Below are 16,692 nucleotides of genomic sequence, written 5' to 3' on the forward strand. Positions count from 1 at the left end.
TTGATTATCACAGTTCAAGACCATATATGCTTCTTTTGGGCAGATGCAAAGAGAAAGCCTCTTCCAAGGCCCAACCCTATTCACACACATGACTATAACTTTTTCATTATATCTGAAAGCAAAATAATCAAAACAGACAAGCAAATGACTTTTACATTTGACTTTAATCAATCCAATCGCTCTTTCCAGTATGTTAAAATCCTTCAATAGAGAAGTTCTTTTCAATAGAAAAGTTCACTGTATTAGCTATCTTTCCCATTTTCCAACAGCCTACCTGAGGCTACATAAATTTGCTATTTGCAATTGCTTAGCCCTACTTGTGACATTTAGAAGTACATTTTTATTCAGTATTCATTGCTAACTATCAGTTTAGCATGGCACAAAATTCTAATGTGAAAATCATTTCCTTCAGATCTTGGGGGAAATTTTCCATTGTCCTCTAATATCCAAGGATTTTGCAGATAAGTTAAACTGCTTTCTTGATTTCATCTTCCTTATGTAGCTTTTTTCCCTTTCTAGTCATAGAGGATATGCTCTGAATCCTTAGTGCTCTACAATTTCACAATAATATATCTGAATGTGCTTCTTTTTCTCCTTCATTGTACTAACACCAAACAGGCTCTTTCAATATCTACAACTGTGACACCTCATTTCCTTGAAAGCTCTGTCTCCATTGGTCTTCTCCCATCTTCACAATCCACTACCCAAGGCCACACTTTGTCTGATTACCTTATCTTTATCAGAATCTGCAGTTCCTCTGAACCTTGACATCAACATTTTATTCATTCTCTGAACACCACCTTTTGTTCTTCTAGTTCAGTTGTTCTACAACTCCTACTATGTCACTTCTTCAACCTTATTAAGACTCCTGATCTAATGAACCCATTAATTTTTCATCATATATCAGTTTTCTCTGATCTTTCTTATTTTTCACTATGTTTCAGTTTAATCTTTATTTCTCTTAACAGCTTAGATTTGGTGGGCCATCATTATAATCATTCTCACAAAAATACTTTACTTGCTGTAAAATTATCTGGTTCAAAGTCTTAGTCCTGACTTTAGTTGCCTGAATGCTAATAAACAAATCATTGCCAGAGAAAATTGTCTAAGGATGACTTGGTTTCACTTCAAAATTCAGGAACTAAAACTTCAAATGGGTGCTCAAAATTACCCCATCCTTTCATGAGTTTTCTTTCTTATTCTCCAAAACACCAATGTTATACCTTTTTTTTTTTTTTTTTTTCAAATTTAGTCACCATTGGAGTTCCTTTATCATCCTGACAACTAATTTACAAAGCCTCTCTGGATCTACATACATCCAATCCCTCCTGTCACAGTAAAGTTACAAAGGCCTAATGTTCAATCTCTCCTGTCCCCAAGCTCTGCAACCCACATCCTTTCCCCTCAAGGACTCCATTGCTTTGTGAGTCCCCCTTCTTTTTCCTGATCATCAGCCTCTCCTGCTGAACTCAATCTTTTCAATTATTATTGAACCATGTTCTAATAGTGCTCATTTTAAAACAAACAAACAAACAAACAAACAAAATGGGCACCAGGGTGGCTCAGTCAATTAAGCGTATACCTTTGCCTCAGGTCATGATTCCATGGTCCTGGGACAGAGTCCCACATCAGGCTCCTTGAAGCAGGGAGCCTGCTTTTCCCTCTGCCTCTGCCTGCCACCCCCCTACCTCTGCCCGCTGTTACCCCTGATTGTGCTCTCTCTCTGTCAAATAAATAAATAAAATCTTCCTTAAAAAATTAAAAAATAAATTAATTGAAACAAACCCCACAACTCCTTCCAGCTACATTTTACTTCTGAATTACTGAAGTTTGGTTATCCAGTTCTTTTTTTTTTTTTTTTTAAAGACTTTATTTTAGAGAGAGCATGAGTAGAGGGGAAAGGCAGAGGAGAGGGGGTGGGAGGGGGAGAAGCCGGCTCTTAGCTGAGCAAGAGCCCCATGTGGGACTTGATCCCAGGACCCTGAGATCTTGACCTGAATCAAAGGCAGATGCCTAACAGACTGAGACACCCAGATGCCCTTTGATTGTCCAGTTCTTAGTGAAAATACTAGATACTAAAAACTTGTAATACTAGATACTCTAAATTTATCCTTGGATTAAGCTGCTGCTCAGACTGCACTGATTTGGGCTGAGACAGTAATATATTTAGTAAATTGAGTTCATCATTATTTTTAAAGCTCTAGGAGATTTGTTACTCATAAGTTGTAATTACATAACATTATAATTATAAAAATAAGCTATAGAGACATTACTGAAGTAGTTGTCCTTCTTAATTCAGAAATTTCGTTCTGGACTCAGCATCAGTAATGGCTGTGCATCTACCAAGCAACTTATATGATTTTATCTCTTGAACATTTCTGAAAATTGGAACTAAAATATTTTCTTATTGAGTCTGCACCCTATCAACTGTACAGTGTACGTTTCTGAGTGTTAATCTTACTTATATCTTTATTAATTTCCTGCTCTTATTTTTTCTATTTCCTTCAACTACTTAGTTTCACCTTTCGTATTTTGGAAACACATAAACTATTTTTAATCCTTGAAGAAACAAGTGGAATAAGGCAAGGTACAAATAGATACAGTAGTGATAAAGATCAAAATAGAAACAGAGGGGAACCTGGGTGGCTCAGTTGGCTGAGCATCCATCTGACTCTTGATTTTGGCTCAGGTCATGATCTTGGGGTCCTAAGAACATGCCCCGCATCAGGCTCTTTGCTCAGCAGGGAGTCTGCTTGAGATTCTCTCCCTCTCCCTCTCCCCCTTCCCCCAGCTCAAGTGCTCTTTCTCGCTCTCTCTCTCTCAATTAAATAAACTAAATTTAAAAATGAAATGACTAATGAATCGTTGAACACGACATCAAAAACTAATGATGTATTATTATTATTTATTGGCTAATTGAACATAAATAAATAAATAAATAACAGAAACAGATAAGAAACACCAAAAAAAAAAAAAAAAAAGAAAGAAAGAAAAGAAAAGAATAGAGAAAGGAAGAAAGAGAAAGGAGAGGGAGGTAGCAGTGTTTGTTGTGTAAGGGAATAAGTCAACAGAAATGGAGCTTAAGAAAGTGGCATGGCTGGCATATATACACATTTAGCCAATAGCATATTCCTTCTAAAATCTCACTGTATTGAATCAGTCAAAATAATGGACTTTCAAGTACATTATAAAAATATTTAATCCCTTGGGGCGCCTGGGTGGCTCAGAGGGTTAAGCCTCTGCCTTCGGCTCAGGTCATGATCTCAGGGTCCTGGGATCAAGCCCCGCATCAGGCTCTCTGCTCAGCGGCGAGCCTGCTTGCCCCCTCTCTTTCTGCCTGTCTCTCTGCCTACTTGTGATCTCTGTCTGTCAAATAAATAAAATGTTAAAAAAAAAATTTAATCCCACAAAATTTGACCTCATTATTTTTAACAAATTTACAGAGGCATAATTGACATACAAAAAAGTGCATATATATATAATGTATACAACTTGATGAATTTGGACATATGCATACACTTGTAAAACTTTTACAACAATCAAGGTAACAAACATAGCCTTCACCTATCTTTTTATTTTCAATTTAAGACTCTGGAAATCATTTTCAGCAATTTCTCTAGTGAAGAGTGTTTCTCATAAGTATTTTTATCTTCAACACTTTGTTTTTCCAGAATTCACATAATAAACTCTAATGACACTGAAGCACTACTCTATTTTCTGAAAATAAAAACCTATTCAGTTTCCCCAGAGAATGTGATTTGATATCTTAGCCAATAAACTGCATTCACTTTTCTCTTGTCTGCTTTGGCTGATCTATAACTAAGCAGGAAATTGAACTAAAATTACTGATCAACACACTTCAAGGCTTTTTTAATTATCAGGCAGGTCTTAAAAAGAGATGAATATGTCAAGCCCACAGAAAATACTACTCAATATCCAAAGGCAACTTGCAAAGTACTTGACTGTTTACTAGGGAAAAAATACTGGGTTTCTTCCACATGTAGGATTTTTCTGTCAATTCAGATTTCTAAACCAAAAACCTTTCACAAAAATGAAAGATGCCAAACACAGACTGGGTACAAATTACTTCATTCCTTTCTTGGAGATGAACACTGATACAGCAGGAGAGAGCACCAACATCTGCCTCAACCCAGAAAACTACTCTTTCCATACCTACATCCATTTATTAACAAAGGGCATTTCCTAGGTAGAATTCTGTTATCACTGAAGCCAAAAACCTTCAAGGAATTGTAATAGCTACTTTAAAAGTTTCAGTTTACGTAGCTCATTTGGTTCCTTATTTAAAAGGTCCTGTCCTAGTCCATGGGGCACCTGGGTGGCTCAGGGGGTTAAAGCCTCTGCCTTCTGCTCAGGTCATTGTCCCAGGGTCCTGGGATTGAGCCCCACATGGGGCTCTCTGCTCATCAGGGAGCCTGCTTCCTCCTCTCTCTCTGCCTGCCTCTCTGTGTACTTGTGATTTCTGTCTGTCAAATAAATAAAATCTTTTTAAAAAAATAAAATAAAAGGTCCTGTCCTAGTCCATTATTTAGTCTGCCCATTCTATAGCATGAAGGCATTGCCATATAGTCAGATGAATATGACAATTATATACCTGGATTATTTGGTAAAATTTCGAAATGATAAGGAAATCATGGACAACAACAATGCCCTAAGAGTTACCTTATTTAGAAAATAAAAAATTAAGACATACATATTCCCACTTGCACCAAGAGTAACTTTTTTCTTTTTTTTAGTAATCTCAATTTCAGATTCATCATACAGCATTATCAAGTGAAGCCAAACAGATGTGTACAATTTCCCAAAGAAATGATGACAATGATTTTTTAGTTTAACCAAAGAGAACAGTTTAACAGAGAAATGTACTAACATAATTCCGTCATCCAAATGAAGATTAAATCTAATCAAAACAAAATGGTGCCAATGCAAAAAGGACTGCAATCATGACCAATCAAAAAGACCATGAAGAGTACAGAATCCTCTCATTCTCTTAAGAATTATCTTTTATTTCTATGCCTTATTCTAGGATTTTTAGTTGTATCCAAGACTATTTCACCAGCCACCAATCTATGTATTTCAGAATTGTAACACTGCTAGTTTTTAAAATAGGGATGTATTTATATTCCTCCTGCTAACACCTTCATTTTTCAAAAGGGGTATGTCCTTATTTTAGTAGATCTTCTGATCATTCAAGAAATAAACAACTAAAATGGTAAATGCATAAAGTAGAAAGTAGAAGCCTATTTCACAAACTGCAGAGATTTTAAAATTGGGAATGTACTCAGCCAAACTTTTAACATATAAATATCAATATATGCATTTATTCACATTAGTACCCTTAGTGTTCCTAAAGTTTGTTAAACACAATTTTCTTAATATTTACTTTATTTCCATGAAGGTGTATATAACTCAATGAGTTTAGTAGCTTTGGTATCCCACATATATCAGAAGTCAGTTTTACATTGAGTAGTTTCAACTATTATTCTTATATAAAACCACCAAATCAGTGAAGAATATTTACATCTGAAATTTAAACTTAACTACATAATTACTACTTTTCATTCTACTGAGACTAGTGTCACCAGAAACTATTCACAATTTCACCTTCATCTTTGTCAATGTCCAAATGGAGGATATATGAATATACATACACACACAAATTAATTGCAGTTACTAATAGTTCCTAAAACCTAGTTCACCATATACCTATCTCAACAATATTTTTAATTCATTAAATTGTTCTCTCAACAATAGTTTCTATTCACTGAATTGTTCTCTCAAACTCTCCTAATCCCCAAAACCAAAGTTACATATCTCTAATAAAATAGGATCTTATCTTCATAACTTTTATGTCCTAAATACTTAATACCATGGCTTAGTTTTCAATAACTGAACACATTCTCATCAGAAATCCTTGATGTGATGATGATCTGTGATGTAGCGTCCTCAAGAGAAAATTTCAAAAGCAGTAATACCATAGGTTTACTTACGAGAGGTTTTAGAAGCAAGAAGAGTAACTCGAGAGCCTCCTAAGAAGCGAAAACCCATTACATTCACCTGATCATCTTCTGACTGATGAGCAAAGCCTACAAAGAAAAAGAAAATCACCTTATATAACCACAAAGAAAATACTTAATGTTTAAAATCGGAAGTTTAGTCGACAGCAAATATTTTTTATATCACCAGTCATGCTGAAAACCCAGGTATGAATTAGAATACACAAGCTGATTTTCACGGTAATTCCCAACTACTTAAATTTCTCCCTCACAATAACACTCTGAAATCATTTAATTTCCTTCCTTCTACAGCTTCATTCTAGGGTGGAGGCAGGAAATGCACACAATAAACCTAGAACACCTGTCACACCAGAAAGCAAGGAAACAATTACTGCCTAGTAGAGCAGTATGAAAATAAAAGCCAACTTAGATTACTGGCCAGAGATGAAAATACTTGAGTATCAAAAAAGTGAAATACATCAAAAAAATTGAAAGGCATGATATTAAAAACAGATGATATTAAAAAGAGAAAAGGCAAATGCTCACTAATAGAGGCTTCTAGAGGATAAATTCAATATTTTAAAAATCAGACAAAGAACCGAACATTTATCCAGATGATCCTACTCAAACTGCACCACATAGCCAATAGTAGGTAAGGGAAAAGTTCTCTGTATAGAAATAATCTAGCAAAATATTAAAGAGAGCTTGAAAGAAATATCAATTTTCAATCTCAATAAATTTAATAGATCTCAAAATTAAAATCAGTGTTTGTTACCATACCAGAAAAGAGAGAGAGACAGACAGACAGATAACATGTACTCCCTGCTGAGAGTATATACTACCAATTCATGGAAGCAGTGTGGCCAAAATAATCAATTCTGACTCTAATACCCTAGATGCAACTACAAGTTAACAGACAATAAAATGGACAAAGAAAATATTAAACATCACAGGAATGTAATCAGCAAAATTCAGAGTGTGGGAAACTCACAGGAAAAAATAATCTTACTCTTTAACAAATCAACTGCAAATTAAAAAGAGAGAAGGGGAAACCTATACAAAAAAGATAACAAAAAATTCATATCAAAAACTGCAATAAATGAATCTCACTTGAATCCTGACTCAAAAACAAATAAAAATGGTAACACTGAAGACTTTCACTTCAGGCCAAGATGAATAAACTAGAGCCAAATTTACCCTTCTACTTAGGACAACTAAAAATTGGGACAAAATCTATGAAACGTTTTTGAAGACACTGGAGACAAGGAAATGAACAACAATGATCCCTGACAAAGAAAGAACAATGTGAGCCCTATGACTGCCCCTGACTACTGCCTAGAGGAAACTTCCAAGCCAGAACACAGGGAGGGGAAACCCAGGTGCAACCTAACATTCTATCCAAGTTGAAGACACAAAGTTGCAGGTCTGAGAAGGCTAAATATCCAAAGTTTGCAAGGCAGAGTGTCAAGAAAGGAGAGAGCTGCAAAGAGAGAAAAAAATATCTGAAGAAATAATGCCCAAAATATTTGCAAATTAGATGAAAATTATAAACTACAGATCAAAAAATTTTAACAAACCCCAAGCATAAGAAAAATAAAAATAAAACAAGGGACACCTGGGTGGCTCAGATGGTTAAGCATCTCACTCTTGATTTTGACTCAGATCAAGATCTCACGGTCCTGAGAAGGAGCCCCCCAACCCACCCCTCACCACCCCCCCCCCCCGCCATGCTCAGCAGGGCGTCTGCATGAGATTCTCTCCCTTTCCCCCGTCTCCCCAATCCCCTAACCCACTTACACAGGCTCTCTCTCTCAAATAAATAAATAAATCTTAAAAAAAAGAAATAAAATTATAGATTAATATGCTTCACGAGTACATATTTAAAAATTCTAACTAAAGTTTAATAAGTTGAATCAAATAGTATATTGAAATGATAATACATCTTTCAGTGTGATTTATCTCAAGAATGCACAACTATGCTAAAACCCCAAAATTAATCAATGTATACACTAATGAGCATAGCATAATATACAGAGTTGTTGAATCACTATCTGTACACCTGAAAGTAATGTAACACTGTGTCAACTATACTTAAAGTCAAGGGGTGCCTGGGTGGCTCAGCTGGTTAAGCATCTGATCAAATCATGATCTCAGAGATCCATGCTGGGCTCTCTGCTCCGTGGGAAGCCTGTATCTTCTTCTCCCTCTGCCGGTGTCCTTGCTTCTGTGCACGCTCTCTTTCTCCCTCCCTCTCTCTCAAATAAATAAAATATTTAAAAATAAAAGTAAAATAGGGGAGGAGTCAAGATGGCGGAGAAGTAGCAGGCCGAGACTACTTCAGCTAGCCGAAGATCAGCTAGATAGCTTATCTAAAGATTGCAAACACCTGCAAATCCATCAGCAGGTCGAAGAGAAGAAGAACAGCAATTCTGGAAACAGAAAAACAACCACTTTCTGAAAGGTAGGACCGGCGGAGAAGTGAATCCAAAGCGACAGGAAGATAGACCCTGGGGGGAGGGGCCGGCTCCCGGCAAGCGGTGGAGCAACCGCGCACAAAATCAGGACTTTTAAAAGTCTGTTCCGCTGAGGGACATCGCTCCAAAGGCTACCCGGGGCAGAGCCCACACGGGGTCAGCGTGGCCTCAGGTCCCGCAGGGTCACAGAAGGATCGGGGGTGTCTGAGTGTCGCAGAGCTTGCGGGTATTGGAACGGGAAAGCCGGCTACAGAGACAGAGCCGACAGTAAGCTCGCAGCTCGGGGTGACCTTGAACCGGTCGCAGGCTCGGTGAGCTCGGAGCGCGGCCTGAGGTCAGGCAGACGGGAGTAACTGAGCGTGGTTCTCTGAGCACGCACTGAGGAGTGCGGCCCTGGGCTCCTGGCTCCTCCAGGCCGGAGACCAGGAGGCCGCCATTTGTATTCCCGTCCTCCGGAACTCTACGGAAAGCGCCCAGGGAACAAAAGCTCCTGAAAGCAAACCCGAGCGGATTATTCACCCCGGCCCCGGGTAAAAGCGGTGCAATTCCGCCTGGGGCAAAGACACTTGAGAATCACTACAACAGGCCCCTCCCCCAGAAGATCAACAAGAAATCCAGCCGAGACCAAGTCCACCTACCAAAGAGTGCGGATTCAATACCAAGGAGAGCAGCAGAATTCTAGAGGAGGAGAAAGCAAAGCATGGAACTCATGGTTTTTTCCCTGTGATTTTTTTTAGTCTTGCGGTTAATTTAATTTTTTTCTTGTTTTTTTTTTTGCCTTCGGGTAAAATTTTTTTTTTAACTGTTACCTTTTTCTTTTTTAACGATTTTTTACTAGTTTATCTAATACATATATTATTTCATTTTATATTTTTTTCTTAGGTGTTTTCTTTTTTTTTTTTTTAATTCATTTTTTTATCCTCTTTTTTCTTTTTTTTTATTGCTTCCTTTTTGAACCTCTTTTTATCCGCTTTCTCCCCCCTCATGATTTTGGATCTCTTCTAATTTGGTTAAAGCATATTTTCCTGGGGTTGTTGCCACCCTTTTAGTATTTTACTTGCCCCTTCATATACTCTTATCTGGACAAAATGACAAGACGGAAAAATTCAACACAAAAAAAAGAACAAGAGGCAGTACCGAAGGCTAGGGACCTAATCAATACAGACATTGGTAATATGTCAGATCTAGAGTTCAGAATGACAATTCTCAAGGTTCTAGCCGGGCTCGAAAAAGGTATGGAAGATATTAGAGAAACCCTCTCGAGATATATAAAAGCCCTTTCTGGAGAAATAAAAGAACAAAAATCTAACCAAGTTGAAATCAAAAAAGCTATTAATGAGGTGCAATCAAAAATGAAGGCTCTCACTGCTAGGATAAATGAGGCAGAAGAAAGAATTAGTGATATAGAAGACCAAATGACAGAGAATAAAGAAGCTGAGCAAAAGAGGGACAAACAGCTACTGGACCACGCGGGGAGAATTCGAGAGATAAGTGACACCATAAGACGAAACAACATTAGAATAATTGGGATTCCAGAAGAAGAAGAAAGAGAGAGGGGAGCAGAAGGTATACTAGAGAGAATTATTGGGGAGAATTTCCCCAATATGGGAAAGGGAACGAGCATCAAAATTCAGGAGGTTCAGAGAACGCCCCTCAAAATCAATAAGAATAGGCCCACACCCCGTCACCTAATAGTAAAATTTACAAGTCTCAGTGACAAAGAGAAAATCCTGAAAGCAGCCTGGGAAAAGAAGTCTGTAACATACAATGGTAAAAATATTAGATTGGCAGCTGACTTATCCACAGAGACCTGGCAGGCCAGAAAGAGCTGGCATGATATTTTCAGAGCACTAAATGAGAAAAACATGCAGCCCAGAATGCTATATCCAGCTAGGCTATCATTGAAAATAGAAGGAGAGATTAAAAGCTTCCAGGACAAACAACAACTGAAAGAATTTGCAAACACCAAACCAGCTCTACAGGAAATATTGAAAGGGGTCCTCTAAGCAAAGAGAGAGCCTACAAGTGGTAGATCAGAAAGGAACAGAGACCATATTCAGTAACAGCCACCTTACAGGCAATACAATGGCCCTAAATTCATATCTCTCAATAGTTACCCTGAATGTGAATGGGCTAAATGCCCCTGTCAAAAGACACAGGCTATCAGAATGGATAAAAAAACAAAACCCATCTATATGTTGCCTCCAGGAAACACATTTTAAGCCCGAAGACACCTCCAGATTTAAAGTGAGGGGGTGGAAAAGAATTTACCATGCTAATGGACATCAGAAGAAAGCAGGAGTGGAAATCCTTATATCAGATCAATTAGATTTTAAGCCAAAAACTATAATAAGAGATGAGGAAGGACACTATATCATACTCAAAGGGTCTGTCCAACAAGAAGATTTAACAATTTTAAATATCTATGCCCCCAACGTGGGAGCAGCCAACTATATAAACCAATTAATAACAAAATCAAAGAAACACATCGACAATAATACAATAATAGTAGGGGACTTTAACACTCCCCTCACTGTAATGGACAGATCATCCAAGCAAAAGATCAGCAAGGAAATAAAGGCCTTAAAGGACACACTGGACCAGATGGACATCACAGATATATTCAGAACATTTCATCCCAAAGCAACAGAATACACATTCTTCTCTAGTGCACATGGAACATTCTCCAGAATAGATCACATCCTCGGTCCTAAATCAGGACTCAACCGGTATCAAAAGATTGGGATCATTCCCTGCATATTTTCAGACCACAATGCTCTAAAGCTAGAACTCAACCACAAAAGGAAGTTTGAAAAGAACCAAAATACATGGAGACTAAACAGTATCCTTCTAAAGAATGAATGGGTCAACCAGGAAATTAAAGAAGAATTGAAAAAAATCATGGAAACAAATGATAATGAAAATACAACGGTTCAAAATCTGTGGGACACAACAAAGGCAGTCCTGAGAGGAAAATATATAGCAGTACAAGCCTTTCTCAAGAAACAAGAAAGGTCTCAGGTACACAATCTAACCCTACACCTAAAGGAGCTGGAAAAAGAACAGGAAAGAAACCCTAAGCCTAGCAGGAGAAGAGAAATCATAAAGATCAGAGCAGAAATCAATGAAATAGAAACCAAAAAAACAATAGAACAAATCAACGAAAGTAGGAGCTGGTTCTTTGAAAGAATTAATAAAATTGATAAACCCCTGGCCCGACTTATCAAAAAGAAAAGAGAAAGGACCCAAATAAATAAAATCATGAATGAAAGAGGAGAGATCACAACTAACACCAAAGAAATACAAACAGTTATAAGAACATACTATGAGCAACTCTACGGCAATAAATTTGACAATCTGGAAGAAATGGATGCATTCCTAGAAACATATAAACTACCACAACTGAACCAGGAAGAAATAGAAATCCTGAACAGACCCATAACCAGTAAGGAGATTGAAACAGTCATTAAAAATCTCCAAACAAACAAAAGCCCAGGGCCAGACGGCTTCCCGGGGGAATTCTACCAAACATTTAAAGAAGAACTAATTCCCATTCTCCTGAAACTGTTCCAAAAAACAGAAATGGAAGGAAAACTTCCAAACTCATTTTATGAGGCCAGCATCACCTTGATCCCAAAACCAGGCAAGGATCCCATCAAAAAAAAAGAGCTATAGACCGATATCCTTGATGAACACAGATGCGAAAATACTCAACAAAATACTGGCCAATAGGATTCAACAGTACATTAAAAAGATTATTCACCACGACCAAGTGGGATTTATTCCAGGGCTGCAAGGTTGGTTCAACATCCGCAAATCAGTCAATGTGATACAACACATCAATAAAAGAAAGAACAAGAACCATATGATACTCTCAATAGATGCTGAAAAAGCATTTGACAAAGTACAGCATCCCTTCCTGATCAAAACTCTTCAAAGTGTAGGGATAGAGGGCACATACCTCAATATCATCAAAGCCATCTATGAAAAACCCACCGCAAATATCATTCTCAATGGAGAAAAACTGAAAGCTTTTCCGCTAAGGTCAGGAACACGGCAGGGATGTCCATTATCACCACTGCTATTCAACATAGTACTAGAGATCCTAGCCTCAGCAATCAGATAACAAAAGGAAATTAAAGGCATCCAAATCGGCAAAGAAGAAGTCAAATTATCACTCTTCGCAGATGATATGATACTATATGTGGAAAACCCAAAAGACTCCACTCCAAAACTGCTAGAACTTGTACAGGAATTCAGTAAAGTGTCAGGATATAAAATCAATGCACAGAAATCAGTTGCATTTCTCTACACCAACAGCAAGAAAGAAGAAAGGGAAATTAAGGAGTCAATCCCATTTACAATTGCACCCAAAACCATAAGATACCTAGGAATAAACCTAACCAAAGAGACACAGAATCTATACTCAGAAAACTATAAAGTACTCATGAAAGAAATTGAGGAAGACACAAAGAAATGGAAAAATGTTCCATGCTCCTGGATTGGAAGAATAAATATTGTGAAAATGTCTATGTTACCTAAAGCAATCTACACATTTAATGCAATTCCTATCAAAGTACCATCCATCTTTTTCAAATAAATGGAACAAATAATTCTAAAATTTATATGGAACTAGAAAAGACCTCGAATAGCTAAAGGGATATTGAAAAAGAAAGCCAACGTTGGTGGCATCACAAACCCGGACTTCAAGCTCTATTACAAAGCTGTCATCATCAAGACAGCATGGTACTGGCACAAAAACAGACCCATAGATCAATGGAACAGAATAGAGAGCACAGAAATAGACTCTCAACTCTATGGTCAACTAATCTTCGACAAAGCAGGAAAGAATGTCCAATGGAAAAAAGACAGCCTCTTCAATAAATGGTGCTGGGAAAACTGGACAGCCACATGCAGAAAAATGAAACTGGACCATTTCCTTACACCACACACAAAAATAGACTCAAAATGAATGAAGGACCTCAATGTGCGAAAGGAATCCATCAAAATCCTTGAGGAGAACACAGGCAGCAACCTCTTCGACCTCTGCCGCAGCAACATCTTCCTAGGAACAACGCAAAAGGCAAGGGAAGCAAGGGAAAAAATGAACTATTGGGATTTCATCAAGATCAAAAGCTTTTGCACAGCAAAGGAAACAGTTAACAAAATCAAAAGACAACTGACAGAATGGGAGAAGATATTTGCAAACGACATATCAGATAAAGGACTAGTGTCCAGAATCTATAAAGAACTTAGCAAACTCAACACCCAAAGAACAAATAATCCAATCAAGAAATGGGCAGAGGACATGAACAGACATTTCTGCAAAGAAGACATCCAGATGGCCAACATACACATGAAAAAGTGCTCCATATCACTCAGCATCAGGGAAATACAAATCAAAACCACAATGCGATATCACCTCACACCAGTCAGAATGGCTAAAATCAACAAGTCAGGAAATGACAGATGCTGGCGAGGATGTGGAGAAAGGGGAACCCTCCTACACTGTTGGTGGGAATGCAAGCTGGTGCAACCTCTCTGGAAAACAGCATGGAGGTTCCTCAAAATGTTGAAAATAGAACTGCCCTATGACCCAGCAATTGCACTATTGGGTATTTACCCTAAAGATACAAACGTGGTGATCCAAAGGGGCACGTGTACTCGAATGTGTATAGCAGCAATGTCCACAATAGCCAAACTATAAAAAGAACCTAGATGTCCATCAACAGATGAATGGATCCAGAAGATGTGGTATATATACACAATGGAATACTATGCAGCCATCAAAAGAAATGAAATCTTGCCATTTGCGACAACATGGATGGAACTAGAGCGTATCATGCTTAGCAAAATAAGTCAAGCGGAGAAAGACAACTATCATATGATCTCCCCGATATGAGGAAGTGGTGATGCAACATGGGGGCTTAAGTGGGTAGGAGAAGAATAAATGAAACAAGATGGGATTGGGAGGGAGACAAACCATAAGTGACTCTTAATCTCACAAAACAAACTGAGGGTTGCTGGGCGGAGGGGGTTTGGGAGAAGGGGGTGGGATTATGGACATTGGGGAGGGTATGTGCTTTGGTGAGTGCTGTGAAGTGTGTAAACCTGGTGATTCACAGACCTGTACCCCTGGGGATAAAAATATATGTTTATAAAAAATAAAAAATTATATTAAAAAAAATAAAAAAATAAAAGTAAAATAAAGAAAATTCTTAAATTTAAGAAATAAAAAAATGTATCAGTGTAATCTACCTATAAACAGCCTAAAGAAGAAAATGATTTAAAAGATCTCAACTGATGTAGAAAAAGCATTGGAAAAAAATCTAATATAGAACAAACTTTCAGCAAACTTGGTATAGAAGGAACTTCCTCAAATGGTATAGGACATCTACAGACTACCTACCTACAACTAAAACATACTTAATGGTGAAAGCCTGAATATCCACTCTGCCATTTCTATTCAACATTGTCCTAGAAGTTTTAGCTTAGATAAAAGACTAGCAAGAAACAAACAGAATCCCTCGATTGGAAAGGAAGAAGTAAAATGGTTTTCACTTGCAGGTAACATAATCTTCTGTAGAAAATCTGTAGTTTGGCAATGTTGCATAATACAAGAGCAATATATAAAAACTAATTGTATTTCTATGTACAGGCATACCTCACAGATATTGTGGGTTTGGTTCCAGACCACCATAATACACCAAATATTACAATAAAGTGTCAAATGAATTTTTTGGTTTCTCAGTGCATATGAAACTTATGTTTACCCTATACTACAGTCTATTAATTATGCAACATTATATATAAAAATACAATGTACAAACCTTAAATAAAAAATACTTTATTGCTAAAAAGTGCTAAACATCATTGGAGCTTTCAGCAAGTTCTGACTTTTTGTTGGTGGGGGGTATTGCCTCAATGTTGATGGCTGCTGACTGATCAGGAGGGAGGTTGCTTAAGGATTGGAGAGTTCTGACAATTTCTTAAAATAAGGCAACATCCTTTCAAAAAAGATTTCTCTGTAGCATGTGATGCTTCTTGATAGAATTTTACCCACAGGAGAACTTTCAAAATTGGAGTCAATCCTCTCAAACCCTCCCCTGCCTTATCAACTAAATTTGTACAATATTCTAAATCCTTTGTTATTTCAACAAACCTCACAGCATCTTCACCAGGAACAGATTCCATCTCAAGAAACCATTTTCTTTCCTCCTCAAAAAGAAGCAACTTCTTATCCTTTATAAGGGTCCCTTCATCATGAGATGGCAGCAATTCGGTCAGACCTGCAGGCTCCACTTCTAATTCCAGTTCTCTTGCTGTTTCCACCACATCTGCAGTTACACCCTCCACTGAAGTCTTGAATCCTTCAATCACCTGTGAGGGCTGAAATCAACTTCTTCCAAACTGCTGCTCATCTTGGTATCTTGACCTCTTTCCATGAATCACAATGGTTTTGAAATAGTGAATTCCTTCCAGAAGGTTTTCAATTTACTTTTCCCAGATCCATCAGAGAAATCACTCTCTATTGCAGCTACAGCCTGAAGAAATGGATTTTTTTTAATAATAAGACTTGAAAGTTGAAATGACTCCTTGATCGATGGCTGCAGAATGGATACTGTGTTAGCACAGACGAAAACAACATTAATCTCATTGTCTATCTCCATCAGAGCTCTTGGGTGACCAGGTGCACTGCCAATAAACAGTAATACTTTGAAAGGAATTATTTTTTTTCTGAGCAAAGTAGTTCTCAACAGTGGGTTTAAAATATTAAGCCATGTTGTAAACAGATGTCCTGTAATCCAGGCTTTGTGTTTAATGCATAAAGCACAGGCAAAGTATATTTAGCATAATTTTTAAGGGTCCTAGGATTTTTGGAACAGTCAGTGAACACTGGTTTCAACTTAATCATCAGATGCATTAGCCCTTAGCAAGAGAGCCAGCCTGTCCTAAGAAGCTTTGAAGCCAGGCATTGACTTCTCCTCCATAGCTATGAGAGTCCTGGATGGCATCTTCTTCCAAAACAAGGCTGTTACGTGTACACAGAAAATCTATTGTTTCTTGTAGCCACCCTCATTAATTATCTTAACTAGATCTTCTGGAAAACTTGCTGCAGCTTCTACATCAGCTCTTGATGTTTCCACTTTGTGGAGATGACTTCTTTCCTTAAACCTCATGGACCAACCACTGCTAAACCAAAT

The 16,692-nt window shown here is 37.6% G+C and overlaps 1 protein-coding gene across 3 annotated transcripts in view; it reads right to left on the reverse strand.

Moving 5' to 3' along the window:
- Positions 1-16,692, reverse strand: part of BBS9 (Bardet-Biedl syndrome 9) — a 458,943-nt gene that overhangs the window by 231,247 nt on the left and 211,004 nt on the right. For all 3 annotated transcript variants that reach the window (XM_082691753.1, XM_082691755.1, XM_082691754.1), the window contains one exon: positions 6,009-6,104. In XM_082691753.1, coding sequence (XP_082547879.1) covers positions 6,009-6,104 — 96 coding nt within the window. The remainder of the gene's footprint in view (positions 1-6,008; positions 6,105-16,692) is intronic.

Source organism: Mustela nivalis, assembly GCF_964662115.1.
Source record: "Mustela nivalis genome assembly, chromosome: 12".
Lineage (NCBI taxonomy): Eukaryota > Metazoa > Chordata > Mammalia > Carnivora > Mustelidae > Mustela > Mustela nivalis.